This window comes from Gorilla gorilla, chromosome X (assembly GCF_029281585.2).
Source record: "Gorilla gorilla gorilla isolate KB3781 chromosome X, NHGRI_mGorGor1-v2.1_pri, whole genome shotgun sequence".
Taxonomy (NCBI): domain Eukaryota; kingdom Metazoa; phylum Chordata; class Mammalia; order Primates; family Hominidae; genus Gorilla; species Gorilla gorilla.
The window spans coordinates 120,367,476-120,383,941 of record NC_073247.2 but is presented as its reverse complement, the minus strand read 5'-3'; the positions used below and the strand labels follow the sequence as shown (position 1 = coordinate 120,383,941).

Genomic DNA, 16,466 nt, shown 5'->3' with positions numbered 1-16,466 from the left:
TTAATAATAATTTACAAAATTCTGCAAAGAAGTCTTACACATGTATTGTTGGGGTTATTCATGGGTTTGTTTTATAACTACTGTGAATTTTAATACTATTACTATTGTGAAGTGTATTTTTTTCTCTTGTACGTTTGCTGGTGAAGAGGAAGGCAAATTAAGTATGCTACTCAGATCTGGCCATCTTGCACACATATTCTCTTTAAGTTCTGGGAATTTGTCAATGGATTTTTTAAAACTTTCTGGTAGATAATCAGATGGTCTCTGAATAACTGAAATTATTTCTTGCCCAAATCTGTTATTTTATGACTTTTTAATAATAGCCATTCTAACGTGTTAGTATCTCATTGTGGTTTTACTTTGCATTTATTTGCTGATTAGTGATGTTAAGCATTTTTTCATGTTTGTTGGCCACATATATGTCTTATTTTAAGAAGTGTTCTGTTCATGTCTTTTGCCCAGTTTTTAATGGGGTTATTTTTTTCTCTTATTGATTTGTCTAAGTTCCTTATATTAATAGATTCTGGATATTAGTCCTTTGCCAGATGCACAGTTTACAATTATTTTCACCCACTCTGTAGGCTATTTACTCCACTGATTGTTTCTTTTGCTGTGCAGAAGCTCTTTAGTTTAATTAAGTCCCAATTGTCTACTGTTGTTTTGGTTACATTTACTTTTGAAGTCTTAGTCATAAATCTTTACCTAGGTCAATGTCCAGAAAAGTTTTTCCTGCATTTTCTTCTAGAATTTTTATAGTTTCAAGTTTTGAATTTAATTGTATTTCATACTATATTAGAATTGCTAAACCAGCTTTTTTACGTATAGCATTTGCCCAATATATACTGCATTATTTTCAGATTGTATCTGTCACTTTGCTTTAGATATGTCTACTGTGCACTATATATAGGTATTTTTAATTTCAATTTTATTTTAGTCACTGTCTTTTAATCAGTGTTTAGTTCTTTCAAATTTGTTGGAGTTACTGACTTATTTTTAATTTCTTCTTGTCACCTTATATTTTATTTTCTATTTACCCAGATTTGTCTTTATTTTGCCCCCATCTTAACTTATACTATATATGAGATTTTTAGTCATTTTCTTTCTTCAATTGGTGTGTATGTTATACATTTTATTTCTATTCTTCTCTAGTGGCTACTATTAACATTTTAACCTATGTACTTAAACCTATACATTTCTAAACATTTATACAGTTAACAAGATTTATATTATCTTTCCCTAACAAGACAAAAACTCTTATCCTTATTCTCTCTGCATCTACACATCACATGTTAATAATGTTTACAATTATAGCTCCAAGTTGTTACTTAAAACACCTTTTTAAAAAATGACCAGTACTGATTTAGACTTAATATGCTTTACTAATATATTTTCTAAGCTTTGGTTCTTGCATCCTACCGCTATTCTCATTTTATCCAGAATTCCCTTTTTTCTTTTTGGAGTAAAACCTCCAGTAACTATTTCAGAGACAGTCTGAAGGTGTTAAACTTCCTATGTATCTCATCTTCACATTAGGATGATAGTTTAGTGTAATATAGAATCCCTAATTCATAGTAATTTGTCCTTATCACTTTGAAAATGTGCTCCATTATCATCCTCTGACTCACTGCTTTGTAGGTGATCGGCCTTTTGTTCTCAAATAGTTTTTAAGAGCTTCTTTTTATCCCTGAATTCTGAAATGTCCCTACAATGTGTCTAGTTATGGACCTTTGCATTACTATTATTTTACTATTGCTTAGTGCTTCATGAGCTTTTTCATAGTGATGCATGTGTTTTTTAATAGATGGAAGTTCTCAGCCATTATTTTTTTTCAAATGCTGCCTCTTGTCCCATTCTCTCCTCCTTGACCTCCCTCATGAGATAATTTTGGAGCTTCTAGGTTTACCTTTTATACCTCTTAACTTTTCATTCATACTTCCCAACTCCTTGTCTCTTTTACTGCATCCTGAGATAATTCTTTATTTCAATTTTCCAGATACAGTCTGTATTTAATTCACTATCTTGAGATTAGGAATCTGAAGTTCACATTTAGGAATCTGAAGTTTGCATTTAGAGCATAATGGAACCTATATTTATTTTCTTTCTCTTGGGAAAGATCACTGAATATCACTCATCTCATCATTTTAGTATTTCATTAGCCACGTATTTTTGAAGGAAAAGGAATAATAATTTATTGAATATGTATGTGTGCCAGGCACTGTACCACATGCATCTAGAAATCTTACGGAAATCACTATTATTACCCTATTTCAGAGAACATTCAAATAAACATTCTAGATAAGGGCAGTACTCAATTTGTGGCCAAATTAGAAATGTTCCACTATACTGTGTGTTTTCAAAGGGAATAATATAAAACTCAGTATTGAGCTCTAAGATTTTATTGCATAACAAAATCACCATGGGGATTTCTAGTTAGGTATTTCTGAAATTTTAGGTGGATAACGCTGCTTGCCATTTTTATACAGGAAATCTTGCAAAACTAGGCATTACTTGGGGAGAATATCCTTCCCTATTAGCATGAAAAGTGTGATGATTTGCCTACTAAATTAAGAATTGTTTGGTGTAATTTATTAATAATAAAATATACCCCAGTTAATATGGCTATCATCAAAAAGACAAAAAATAACAGATGCTGCAAGGATGCAGAGAAGAGGGAACTCTCACACACTGTTGGTGGGAATGTAAATTAATGCAACCATTATGAAAAAAAGTATGGAGGTTCTTCAAAAAACTAAAAATAGAACTACCATATGTTCCAACAATCTCACGTCCGGGTATATATTCAAAAGAAAATAAATTAGTAATTCAAAGAGATATCTGCACTCCCATGTTTATTGCAGCACTATTCGCAATAGCCAAGATATGAAATCAACCTGAATGTTCATCAGTGGATGAACAGATAAAGGAAATGTGGTATAAATACACAATGGAATATTATTTGGCCATAAAAGAACGGAGTTCTATCATTTGCAGCAACATGGATGAGCCTGAAGGACATTACGTTAAGTGAAATAAACCAGGCACAGAAAGGCAAATACAAATGGATGTTCTCATTCTTACATAGGAGGTTAAAAAAAAAAGTTGATCTCATGGAGGTGGAGAGTAGAATGATGGTTACCAGGGGCTGGGAAGGGTCGGGGGAAATGAAGAAAGGTTGGTTAATGGGTACAAACATACAGTTAGATAGAAGCAATAAGTTTCAGTGTTTGGTAGCACAGTAGATTCACAGCAGTTAACAACAACTTACTGTATATTTCAAAACAGCTAGAAGAGAAGATTTTGAATGTTCCCAACATAAAGAAAAGATAAATACTTGAGGTAATGGATATTCTAGTTCCCTTGATTTAATCATTATACATTGTACTCATGTATTAAAATATCACATGTATCCCATAAATATGTGCAATTATGTATCAATAAAAAATAAAATGTAGAAATAGGAATCTTAGGATTAAAGGACACTATTCACTTGGGCTTTTTTAAAGTACAAGTGAGTAATATGGTGAGAGAAGGTATAGTAAGAGTTGGGAAGTATCTGTCAATTAAAAAGGACTTGTGTCTTCTACTTCCATGCTGACCATGGAACTAATCTGATAAAAAGTATACATGGATTAGTAAGGATGCTATAAGAACAAGGCCATAAATGCAATCTCATTTACCTGGAGGTCCAGGAAGGCCAGGTGGACCCTGTATTCCAGGAAATCCTCGCTCTCCTTTTTCTCCAGGCAAGCCAGGCAACCCAATGTTTCCTTTTTCTCCTATAGTTATACCAGTCCCAGGTCTAGGAATTACCTTTATTACAAAAGAAAAAAAAATAAACAAATGCAAAGAAGAAAAGCCTTGTTCTCCTGAAAACATTATGGGAGCTACATATGATTACAATGTCATCATTTTCACATAGTTTATGAGTCACATTTTTTATCACTCCCATCCTCCAACTGATTAGAAAATGTCCAATACAAGTAACAACATTACCATGTTCCTGAGCCCGAAGCATATAAAACTAAAAGTATTTTTGATGTCTCTTCTCCTATAATTCACATTCAATTCATTCCAATCTCCTAAGCCTGACAATTCTTTACAGAAAACGTCTCTCCAATTTGCTCCCTTGATTTCTGCTGCCACAGCTATATTATCAACTCACACTTAGAGTAATAGAAGCACCTCTGATCTTGTCCCTTGAATTCCAATCTATTGTTAGGATATGCTTCCTCAAAAACCATTTGTGTGTGTGTGTTACCTATTCTGCTTAAGGACTCAAAATTGCTCACTACTTTTTACTATAAGTGCTGCTACTTTTAATCCTGAACTGTAAGTCACCTCTCACTTCCAATACTTCTCTCACCTATTTAATCTCCTACTACGTCTTACAATAAATTTTTATTATAGTGAAGTCTGTCTGATTCTAACCATTTCATTCAACTTGCACTTTCTTGTCTATGTCTTTGCATATTTCATTCCAAACATATGTAATGCCTTTCCCCAATCTTTCTCTTTATTAACCCACATTTATTTCTTCCTTTAAAAAAGAAAACTCCCCCATAAATATATATACCTACTATATACCAAAAAAATTTAAAAATAAAACCCGTGTTCTTTATTGATTAAACCCAACTAACTAATCATTTCTTTTTACTCTGTATTCTTGTAACTCATTAAGTATTTTCTTAAAAAACTTAACATTAAATAAATTAAATATTAACAAATTCTTCTTATAGACCTATAAAGGTAAATGAACTTCAGATTTAAGAGACTGCCAGTCTGATGTACAAATCAACACCTAATAGCAGTGTGATATTTCATCCTGTCTCTATTGGATGGATATAAGAAATATTCACACAAAAGAAGACAAAAAGTTGTGGGACCTAAGATTGGAATAGTGATTCAAAAGGGAAACTAGGCTGCTAAATAGGACTGTACTCTCAAAATTTCCATTTCTTCTGATACTTATTAAAATTTTATCTTCTCATTTTATAAAGAGATTATTTCCTAGAGGACTGAAGCTGATTTTAAAATGAAAGTGAATAAAAAATATCTAAGATCTTCTTTAAGTATATCCTCATTAGATTTAGTACAGTCCTAAGTATTAATAACTGAGACTCACTATGGATAATACGAATTAAGTTAATGTTACTAACATGTCTGGACACATAAGTTTTCCAACATTCGCACTGTTGCGGCTTCAATGCAGTTTGAAGTCAAGAGTCTTACTAAATTTCAACCACAGAAAAACCAATATGTTAAACCTCAGCAATGATATTTTATTCCTAATAAGACTGGAAGTATATTTGACTTAACTTTCATAGTGAACACAAACATGACAGAAAATCTGTAGCTCCGCCACCCTCAATTATTCTTTCATAAAGCAGCTTCCTACATGCGTTATTAAAAGTCCCTAGAAAGCACACACTCAGGAAAGAAAGAAGTGTGAATCAGACAATTACAAATTGAGAAAACCTATTAAGACCAAATCTATCTTTCTCCTGAGCTCTGCAGGGGAAAGGACCAATCCCCCAACCTCACCCCAACTTCCCCAAGTTTTGTTTTGTTGTTGTTGTTTTCATTGAACCTTTGTAAGCAACACTTGCACCACCTGCTGGTTGCTTGAGAAATGATCTGGCAATCATGAGGCAAAACAACCCAATGCCATAATTTTAGACCTTTACCATGCAGAAGTAATGCATAGGCAGAACAATACAAAGACCTTGAGGTCAACATTACTGAAGATTTTAGATGTAAAGACTTTTAAGCCAGTAGAAATTGATAATGACTTGAAATTTTGTGTTCTATCAAGAAAAAGTAGGGCGTATGCAATTAAGGCACAAAAATGATAATGCATTAATAAATTTGATAAATGAAGACTAAAAAAAAAAAACTTACAAGTCCAGGAGGTCCAGGTGGGCCAGTGTCACCTTTTTGGCCCTGTTGAATGCAATTGTAAAATAGGTTAGTAAAATTCACATGAAAACATCAATTTCCTCAAGAATATAAGAGAAACTTTCCAAAAAGACCCAGAAATCAATCATAAAATACCTCAAATGAGAAATGCAACATGAAGTAATGAAACAATTCTGAGCTAAGCCTAACCTGTGATGTTGTCTCAGATTTACTAGCTATATAATCTTCACCAAGTTAATTAACTTCTTTGGTTTATATAGAAAGAATAAAGATTTTTGGACCAGAGTTTTAAGGTATTTCTAGTTGTAATATTCTTTGATTTTTAAGATTCCTATTTCTAGCCAACTACAAATACTCTATAAAGAAGATAATAGAAAAAAAATGGTAGCACTAGAATCAGTGAAAAAATTACTTTTTTTTTTTACATTTAGCCATGTTTCTTCTCATAAAACTAGTCAAGGACATAAATGTAGTGCCATTTCTATTAGTGACAGATATTTTAGATGTGACGGACTTAACTATCATCAATAATAGCTAGTAAATCTGAATTGCTTTCATGAGCTTGCTCTTAGAAGTTAATGAAAGACAAGTTCAGATAAAACTTTTATCCTTGATTAGTAGCTACAACAGCATGAAAAAAACCACAATATTCAATATTCAAATGTTACTCTACTACTGGCCAAGACACAAGGATGGTCTTTTTCATACTTCTATTCTGACTCTAGACTTGTTCATAGAAGCCATCCATATATATACAAATACTATTTGACAAAAAATCATTTTATCGGAGTATTTCCTACCTCCATCTATTCTAATTGTGCCTTTTAAGCCATGCTAGAACTTGGACCTAATTTAAAAATAAACCACCATTAAAATATGTGCCTTCTGGGTACACGCCTTTCCTTCCTTGCCTGAAAAACCAAAAAGCTTTCAGTTTTTGATACGAAGCAATTAAAAACAAGAGGGATTGGAGGACTGGTTATTTTGTGCCCTGCTAAAAATCTGGTAATTGTATGCTTCATACAATCTTTCAAAGTCACTTGAAAAATAGGTAACTAAATAAATGACCTCAGTCAGGCTGCATTGGCCCAGTAGGGGGGAAAAAACAACAAAGAATTAGCCACAGACTTACAGACAATAATTGCATACAGAATGGAAATGTTTAGTGGCAACGTTTTACATTCACAGTTATAAGCCTCACTAAAATAGTGGACCTCACTAAAATAGTGCTGAATTCTCTTTGTGGAAAAAAAGAAGTTTTGCCGATACATGCTCAAAGTAAAGGCAATGACTTTTCACAGTGGAAATGCTAAAGTTAAACAATGCTTAATGTATTTCTGCAACATGGACTGTGATTTATGGCAATGGAATAAAATTTAGCAAGTGTGGTATAAAAGAAAAATGAGCAAAAGATGAATAAAGAAGGCATATTTTGAATATAAAAGCTAGTTATATAGACTTTTTCCATTTATAACTCAAGCCTGGGAGAAGAAAAGGATTATTTTAGCTAGACTAAATCAGTCACTTCAAAGTATTGAAATTCTTACCTTTTCACCATCCCTTCCGGGTTCACCAGGGTAACCAGGATCACCAGGCAAACCCTTTAAAACATAGAGGATAGGGTGACATCAGCACAAATGATGGGGTTAGGAAATCTCCAAAGATTGTCTTCTCCATAGAAGCAATGAGAATACTGGCAAAAATGGTCAGTCAGAATTAACTTTCAGAACTTAACCAAAGCTTGCAGCAATTCAAGGAGTGTTTTCTCAGGAAAAAAAAAAAAAAAAAAAAAAGCTGAATCTTGGTGAGAACTCAGAGCTTTGTGGCATTTTAACTTGCTCTATTCCCACCACCTCTCAGAGATTCATGGCATTTTAACTTGCTCTATTCCCACCACCTCTCAGAGCTTTGTGGCATTTTAACTTGCTCTATTCCCAACACCTCTCCTCACAATCAAGGTGAAAACCAGCAGCCTAGCAGCAACTGGAGAGGAAAGAACAGGGTTGGAGCTCCTTCAAAGCCCCATTTCCAGAGAATTATCATTATTTGATCTGTCTGCTGGTTCAAAAGAAGGCTATTTGCAAGGCTGCCTTTATTTGACCCAACTTGGGTTCTCCCAGTGCAAACAGAGAACAAGAGAACAGCCTCCCCACCCCCCAACCCCAATTTGTTGAAAACACTAAGAGGCAATTGTTGAATATCACAGCTGCCTGAATCAAGACAAAGACCAATTGTTCCAAAAGAAGCCAGGAACTGAGGCCCTGAATTTACCTCTTGATATTTTATAATATAAAATATTTTTGAACTAGAGATTGTAAGTTGAGGATTGCCTGTTTAGTAAAATATCCTGAAACCAATTTATCTGAATTTAGTAATTCTAACCTGTCTTGTTAAGAATTATCCTTTTCCCTTAGAATAACTTACAAATTTCATCAAATATTCTCTCTGTCTTTGAAAAACTCTTGCCTACTGTGGATACTCTTGATACTGAAGCTGCTTGAAATAATGTTCTTGGACTTACATATTTTATTTCCCATGCCCCTTTTTGGTATTAAGTAGAAAAATTACCTGTCAAAACTTTTACTGAAAAAACATGTTCACACACACAAAAAAAACTGTATGGGAATATTTATATTCATATAAATATTTTTATATGAATATAAAAGTTTTATTCATAATGGCCAAAACACAGAAATAACCAAAATATCCTTCAATGTGTAAATGGATAAACAAACCATGGTATATTCAAACTATCAAATACTACTCAGCAATAAAAAAATGAACTGATACACAATTCAATGTATTATGTTATGTGAAAGGATCCTGATTCGAAAGGCTACATACAATATGATCCAATGTATCTGACATTTGGGAATAGGCAAAATTAAAGAGATTGACAAAAGATCAGTCGTTACAAGGAGGTTGGGATAGGGGAATAGGGAGGGGATAACTAAAAAAGAGCATGAGGGAACTTTTGAAGGTGATGGAAGTGTTCTTGATTATGGTGGTGGTGACACAACTGTATGTGTTTGTCAAACACAGAACTGTAAACTAAAAATAGTTCCTTTTACTTTATGTAAATTATATCTCAATAAATCTGACTTTAAAAAATAGAGGAACCTCAAATTTATATTTGGTGTAACTGGATTGTTTGTAATGCAAAGGATAAATGCTTGAGGGGATGAATACCCCATTCTCCGTGATGTCCTTATTTCACATTACACACATGTATCAAAACATCTCATGTACCTCATAAATAAATATATACACCTACTATGTACTCACAAAATTTTTTAAAAATTGAAAATTATATTCAAAAGACAAAGACTGGATAATTTCAATTCATTTAAACTATTTCCAGACCCCACAATTTTTGTCATACTGCTTCTCTGCCACCTCATGTTATACCAACACATAAATGTCTCCAGTTTTGCAGGGGGAAAGAACCTTAGCTACTTACAGGAATTCCTGGTTGGCCATTTTCTCCATCTTTGCCTGGTTTACCCTATAGGATACAAAGAAATGATAGGGCAACAACATACATTTGTTAGTTAGGAAGCATAAAGTTAAAGAATATAACAAGCTTTATTCCTGGCTTGGACTATATTAAGTAGACTTTTTAGACATCAACATTATAATGTCAGTAGTGATATTTTGAAACAATGGAAGTAAGATGTAGGAAGAAAGAATAAAATCACGCACACACACACACACACACACACACACACACATTTAGAATTTTTTTGCAAAGAATATTAGCAGTTACATCACTTACTCTTTTGCCCGGCTCTCCTTGCTCACCCTTCTCACCTTTCTCACCACCTGGGGGACCCTGTACACATAAAAATAGTTTCACAGTGGTTCATGGGATACTGTGTACCAATACCAATTTTCATTAAATGATGCTAAAGCACTTTAGGTTACTTACTGTAGGACCACGTATCCCTGGAGGTCCAGGAGGCCCTCGGTCACCAGGAAGTCCCTACGCAGTAGTAGGGGAAAGGAAATCAATGTTAATACTGGAACATGCATTTTCATTATAAGCACTAGAGCTAGCTAGGAGCATTTTTAATAAACTGAACCACAGCTACATCTATGTTGGAGCAACATGGTTAGAGCTGGAGGCTATAATCCTAAGTGAATTAATGCATGAACAAAAAATCAAATACCACATGTTCTCACTTATAACTGAGAACTAAACATTGGGGACACAAGGACATAAAGATGGCAACAATAGACACTGGGGACTACTAAGAGTAGAGGGAGGCAGGTAATACTTGTAAAACTAACTTCTGAGTACTATGTTCACTACCTGGCTGATGGGATCTGTACCCCAAACCTCAGCATCACACAATATACCTATGTGACAAACCTGTACATGTACCCCCGTATCTAAAATAAAGGTTGACTTTTTTAAATAATAAAATAAAATAAAAATAAATCTCCCCCTAAAAAAATTTAACTGAACTGAATACTTATGTAGTACAACCAAAGATAATAGGGTGTTTCTAACTTAAAGTTGAAATCTTCTAGGCAAAATTAACTAGAGCTATCTTTGCTCATTTCAGTTAATTTTTTGTCTATATACAAGCCAAGATTTGAGGTAAATAACAAGGCAACACTTAAAATGAAAATAATGACAATTTTTTATTCTTATAAAATATTTTATAAAAAGCAAGAATACCTAAAACAAAGAGATTTTGGGGTCACACGGCACACATATATTTTGGGAGATAATTAAATGGCCAAATTCATATTGATGATGGAGTTTCAATACAACTTTTCCTTTATTCTTAACTTTCTTATTCACATTTAAATGAAATAAAAATGCACACATTCTGTTTGTTAAAGTGTGGGCCAGTATGCTTTAAAAATATATCTAATTTCCCTCATCTACTCTAGCAAAAGCAGGGTATCAGATAATTATTTCTAAACACAACAAAGGTTTATAGAGTAACATTATCTTTCTCCTTGCATATCAGTGAAATGTAGGGAACACTGTCATCATTCTGACTTACCGTAACCTAATTTTATACATGAATGGATTCTTCAAATAGCCAAAAATGGAAATAACCCAAATGCCCATCAACTAATGAATAAATGGATAAACAAAATGTAGACTATTTACACAATGAAATATTATTCAGCCATAAAAAGGAATGAAGCACTGATATGTGCTGCAAAGTGATTTAACATGAAAACACTATGCTAAGTAAAAGAAGCCAGACACAGAAGACCACATATTATATGATTCCATTTATATGAAATATCCAGAATAGAAAAATTTACAGAGCCAAGAAGTAGATTAATGATTACCTAGGGCTGGTCAATTTGGGGAGAAATAAGGAGTACAACTAACATAGGTATGGAGATTTTTTTGAGGAAGCCTCAGAATTTTCTAAAGTTAGATTGCATTGATAGTTTCACTACCCTGTGAATGCACTAAAAAAAAAATTGAATTGTACACTTTAAATGGGTGGATTATATGTACGTAGACTGTATCTTGATAAAGTTATTTTGAAAATTTAATGATCTTGGCCAGGCGTGGTGGCTTATGCCTGGAATCCCAACACTTTGGGAGGGCGAGGCGGGCAGATCACGAGGTCAGGAGTTCGAGACCAGTCTGGCCAACATGGTGAAACCCCATCTCTACTAAAAATACAATGATTAGCAGGGCGTGGTGGTGGGCACCTGTAATCCCAGCTACTTGGGAAGCTGAGGCAGGAGAATCACTTGAACCTGGGAGGCGGAGGTTGCAGTGAGCCAAGATCATGCCATTGCACTCCAGCCTGGGTGACAAGAGCAAGACTTAGTCTCAAAAAAAAAAAAAATTAATAATCTCAAATCCTTGTTATTTAAAAAAAAATACCCTTATATATAACCACATTTCAGCTTATAATGCATTTTAATGGAATTCCACTTACATAGAAATGTTATTTTTAACTGTTTATCATTTTATTTTTTCAGCTTTACTGAGGTATAACTGACAAATTAAAAACTGTATATATCTAAGGTGTAAATGTGATGTTTTGATATACATATACATTGTGATGTGATTACCACCATCGAACTAATTAACATATCCATAGCAAGATTTTCATTGACTTCCTCCCTACTTACTCACCTGATCTCCTTTCTGAAACTCTACATCAGTTGGTCTTTTCTGTTCACTGATCTGCCCAGGTGGCCCAGGTGGGCCCTGAAGACCTTGCTCACCCTGTTTGCAAGATAAAATAAGACAGTGGTGATACTTCATAACCTCCACAGACAGTAATATAACATGTAAGATAAGATAACTTCAAGAAGCAAGAGAAAGAAAAAGACAGTTCAAATGACTACAAAAAGAGAAAGCTGAGGGCTGAATAACCAGCTCTCTTTCTTTACTCACTTTTTCACCTTTGGGTCCCTGGAAATTTAAGCCCATATTCCCCTGGAGAGAGAAGTTTCCATTTAAAAATCTCACTGACAGTAAGAAAATGAATCCACACCAAATAAAAGATATAAAGAAAAAGAAAATTACCTTAGGTCCTGGAAGTCCTGGTGGACCAGGAGGGCCCTAAGAAGAGAAGACAAAAGAGAAAATAAAATGTTATATTAATAAGTTAATTTTAAAAGTTATTTAGTTTCAGAAAGAGTAAGGTATGAAAAAGCCCATCAAAATAGTATTTTCTTGTTTGTTTTCATTTTAGTCAGAGACACACATTTTAATTGACTAAAATGAGCTAGATGAATGTGAGTACCTCTGATGACAAAATAGAAATGGGCAAGAGAAAAAAGCTGGGATGGGCAGAGGTAGAGAGGTAGCCCCATTGTCAAAAATCAATTCAAAAGTTAATCTCAACAGACCCATCAAATTTTTCACATCAGAATTACAGGTAAACTTAGGTACCATAAAGCAATTAACTCTAATTAACTCTCAAGTTCTAAAAAGCATGTGTTTATTTTTTAAACTCCAGTTTGATTTTTATACAATATGACTTTGTGTATTTGAGAATGTTTCAAGGTTTAAAAAATTAAATAGGCACCTTTCTGCTCAAGTATGTTGCCTCTTAACCTCAATGGGCCTATTTATTTATATATTGTATCTTGGTGGCATTTCTTTCTTTCTTTCTTTTTTTTTTTTTTTTTTTTTTTGAGAAGGAGTTTCCCTCTTGTTGCCCAGGCTGGAGTGCAATGGAACGATCTCGGCTCACCACAACCTCCGCCTCCTGGGTTCAAGCGATTTTCCTGTCTCAGCCTCCCGAGTAGCTGGGATTACAGGCATGTGCCACCATGCCTGGCTAATTTTTTGTATTTTTAGTAGAGATGGGGTTTCTCCATATTGGTCAGGCTGATCTCAAACTCCCAACCTCAGGTGATCCACCCACCTTAGCCTCCCAAAGTGCTGGGATTACAGGCATGAGCCACCGCACCTGGCCTCTTGGTGGCATTTCTAAGATTTGGCTTCACCTGTTGAATTAGCGTTAATTCAAGGAATATCCAGAAACGTAAAGTGAATCGGTTAAGTGGCCACAATGGTTGAGGAAATTCAAGGTGTAACAATATACTCAAGGGGCACCAATGTTCCAACAGCAGAATTAGGAAAAAGTGCGAAAGTCCATAGTTTCATGCTGTGCATGAAGTCTACAACTAAAACAAACGAAAGGGTTTTCTCATCTTCCCCCAAAAAGTTACAGGAAAGCAGAAATCACAATCTTTTCTGGTAGATTCTTCTAGCAGTTATCAAACATTATTTCCTTCACTCAAAAGTGCAGGACCAATTGTCACAAACAAAAATGTACAACCTATAAAGGTATAATGAAAACTGTCACTTAAATATATGGTAGATGAGAGATACAGTGGCACATGAGAAATTACTTCTACTGAAATACAATTTTCTTGCCCTTTTAAGAGGGCAACAGCAAAGCTGTAAGTCCAAAACATGACTTGAATGAAATCTAAGTATTGCAGAAGTAAAAATACTTAGAATTTACTAGGATAGAAAATGAGAGTGACTATAGAGCTAGTAAAGTAAGAGAACCGGTTGCACATTCAGGATCTGTAGAAGTTTTTGGGGTACAAAAACCTGTGACCAATTGCATAGTGATCACTCCCCTCACCAATTCTACTGTTTTGTCCCAGGCGCCTACGAAATGAGAACCAATATTTTTTATGAAGCCCTGCTTTTGCTCTTCTTAAACAAACAATTGCAGTTTGAAGAAACATGTTTCATCAAGTGATTAGAAAACTGCCTTAAAAGACTTTCTGAAATGGCCAGAATTGACTTCAACACTGATACATCAAGAGCAACCAACAAAATATTTCATCGTAAATCTTTCCTTTTATATACCTCATTTTTCCATCTATAAAATGGAGCCATTACTTAGAATGCATACTATTCACCATATCATTGTAAAGTCACCTTTAAATAAGAAAATTATAAATTATGAATGTTGAGAATGCATTATGTTTTCAAGTATTATAAATAATATTAATATTCCTGAAAGAAGTCAGAAAGGAAAGGGGGGAAAATTAAATTAAAGAAGAGAGCTTACCATCAAACCTGGTGGTCCTGGGGGACCAATTGGCCCTGGTATACCAGTGGGACCAGGTGGGCCCTGTTATAAAGTGAGTAAAGAAAATGATGAAAAAAAAGAAAAACAAGCCCCTCATTGTATTTTTTCTTTTTTTACACAAAGTCTCACTTGTGTCGCCCAGGCTGGAGTGCAATGGCATGATCTCAACTCACTGCAACCTCCGCCTCCTGGGTTCAAGCAATTCTCCTGCCTCAGCCTCCTGAGTAGCTGAGATTACAGGCACCTGCCACCAGGTCCGCCTAATTATCGTATTTTTAGTAGAGACGGGGTTTCACCATGTTGGCCAGGCTGGTCTTGATCTCATGACTCGGTCTCCCAAAGTGCCAGGATTACAGGCGTGAGCCACTGTGCCCGGCCCCCTAATTGTATCTTACAAAGAACTAAATGGATGAAATTTAGACTTCATTTAAACTTCAGTCGTCATTGGAATTCTGCTCTACAATTTTATCATTCAGCAATATTATAAGTGAAATTTTAAAATGCATAGGGATAAAAGGATTAAGTAATTATAAGAAAACTTGTGGTTTAAAGTGGTAAATAAACATAAGACAAATAATAAGGAAAATTTACAAAACAAAGTGATAAAGGTATGCATTTAGTTGGGGCTTTTATGCTACCAATGAGAAGGGAAAGGCTACTACTTTCAAGATAGCTTCTCTAATTTTAAAATAGATAAGATTAAAGACAGAGGGAAATGAGAGGAACTGGGATAAATTATAAGAGAATGATACAAGTGTTATGGAATAATTTGGCATGTTAAAAACTGAAAATTTGGCCTACAATCTAGCAATTCTATACTTAGATATAAATCATGGATTTTTTTTGTAATGAAAAAATTGTAGGCTGGGCACAGAGGCTTACACCTGTAATCCTCATACTTTTGGAGGCCTAAGCAGGAGGATCACTTGAGCTCAGATGTTTGAGACCAGCCTTGGCAACATGGTGAGAACTTGTCTCCAGGAAAATTTTCAAAAAGTAGCCAGGTGTGGTGATGTGCACCTATGGTCCCAGCTACTCAGGAAGCTGAGGTGGGAGGATTGCTTAAGCCCAGGAGGTTAAGACTGCAGTGAGCCATGATCATGCCACTGCACTCCGGTCTGGGCAAGAGTGCAAGACGCTATCTCAAAACAACAACAACAACAATAACAAACACCACATAAAACAAAAAACACCAAATGGTAGTATGTTCACAAATGGAAAGTTATATGAAAGTGAAACGGAGTGAACTAAAGCCATATCCAATAATATGGATGAATCTTAGCATATCAAGTAGAAAAAGTAAGTTGCAGAAAACTACATAAATATTACATTATTTTATAAAGCAAAGCTAAATATTATATTGCTTAGAAATATATGCATATATAATAAAGCTATTTTTAAGGCACAGATGGTAGCTATGTCTTGGGGGAATGCAGAAGGATTTGATTACCAAGGGGGATACAGGTTGATTCAAAATTATTTGTAATTTTCTAGCTCTTAAATGTTGTTCACTTTATAGTTATGCTTCATAACATACATATATTTTGCATGTATTCTGTTGTATTTTCAAATATTACTTCATAACAATTTATAAAATATAAAGGGCAAGATTCAGTGAATTTTAAAAACTATGGATGGGTGATATCAAGTAAGGAATGACAAGGGAGCTAATGAAAAAAGTCCCCAATCTTGTATCTTAGTGATAAACTACCAGGAAGTTTTGATTTTTTATTTTTGGCAAAGGATTCGATTATCATGAAATATAAACCCTAAGAAATTGACCTCGTAATCTATACTCAAAAGTTACTGCTCTCTCTATGCATGTTTTCTGTAGGCTAAAATTTTTTTCTTAAGATTACATTTGATGTTCACCATGCATAAACTGTATTCCTTCAGCCTTCAAAATATGTTCATATATTATGCATAACTGATAGTGTTACAAATGATATATCTTAATATATTCAATGGGACTTCCATAATTTTTATTTTTAATTA

General features: G+C 34.3%; 1 protein-coding gene across 1 annotated transcript in view; it reads right to left on the bottom strand.

Annotated features, from left to right (window-relative positions):
• Positions 1 to 16,466, bottom strand: part of COL4A5 (collagen type IV alpha 5 chain) — a 256,931-nt gene that overhangs the window by 107,031 nt on the left and 133,434 nt on the right. Inside the window, exons 10-19 of the mRNA XM_004064693.4 lie at positions 14,451 to 14,513; positions 12,437 to 12,472; positions 12,305 to 12,346; positions 12,041 to 12,133; positions 9,845 to 9,898; positions 9,692 to 9,748; positions 9,377 to 9,421; positions 7,464 to 7,517; positions 5,899 to 5,940; positions 3,678 to 3,810 (exon numbers count right to left, since the gene is read on the bottom strand). Of these exons, the coding sequence (XP_004064741.1) occupies positions 3,678 to 3,810; positions 5,899 to 5,940; positions 7,464 to 7,517; positions 9,377 to 9,421; positions 9,692 to 9,748; positions 9,845 to 9,898; positions 12,041 to 12,133; positions 12,305 to 12,346; positions 12,437 to 12,472; positions 14,451 to 14,513 (619 nt within the window). The remainder of the gene's footprint in view (positions 1 to 3,677; positions 3,811 to 5,898; positions 5,941 to 7,463; positions 7,518 to 9,376; positions 9,422 to 9,691; positions 9,749 to 9,844; positions 9,899 to 12,040; positions 12,134 to 12,304; positions 12,347 to 12,436; positions 12,473 to 14,450; positions 14,514 to 16,466) is intronic.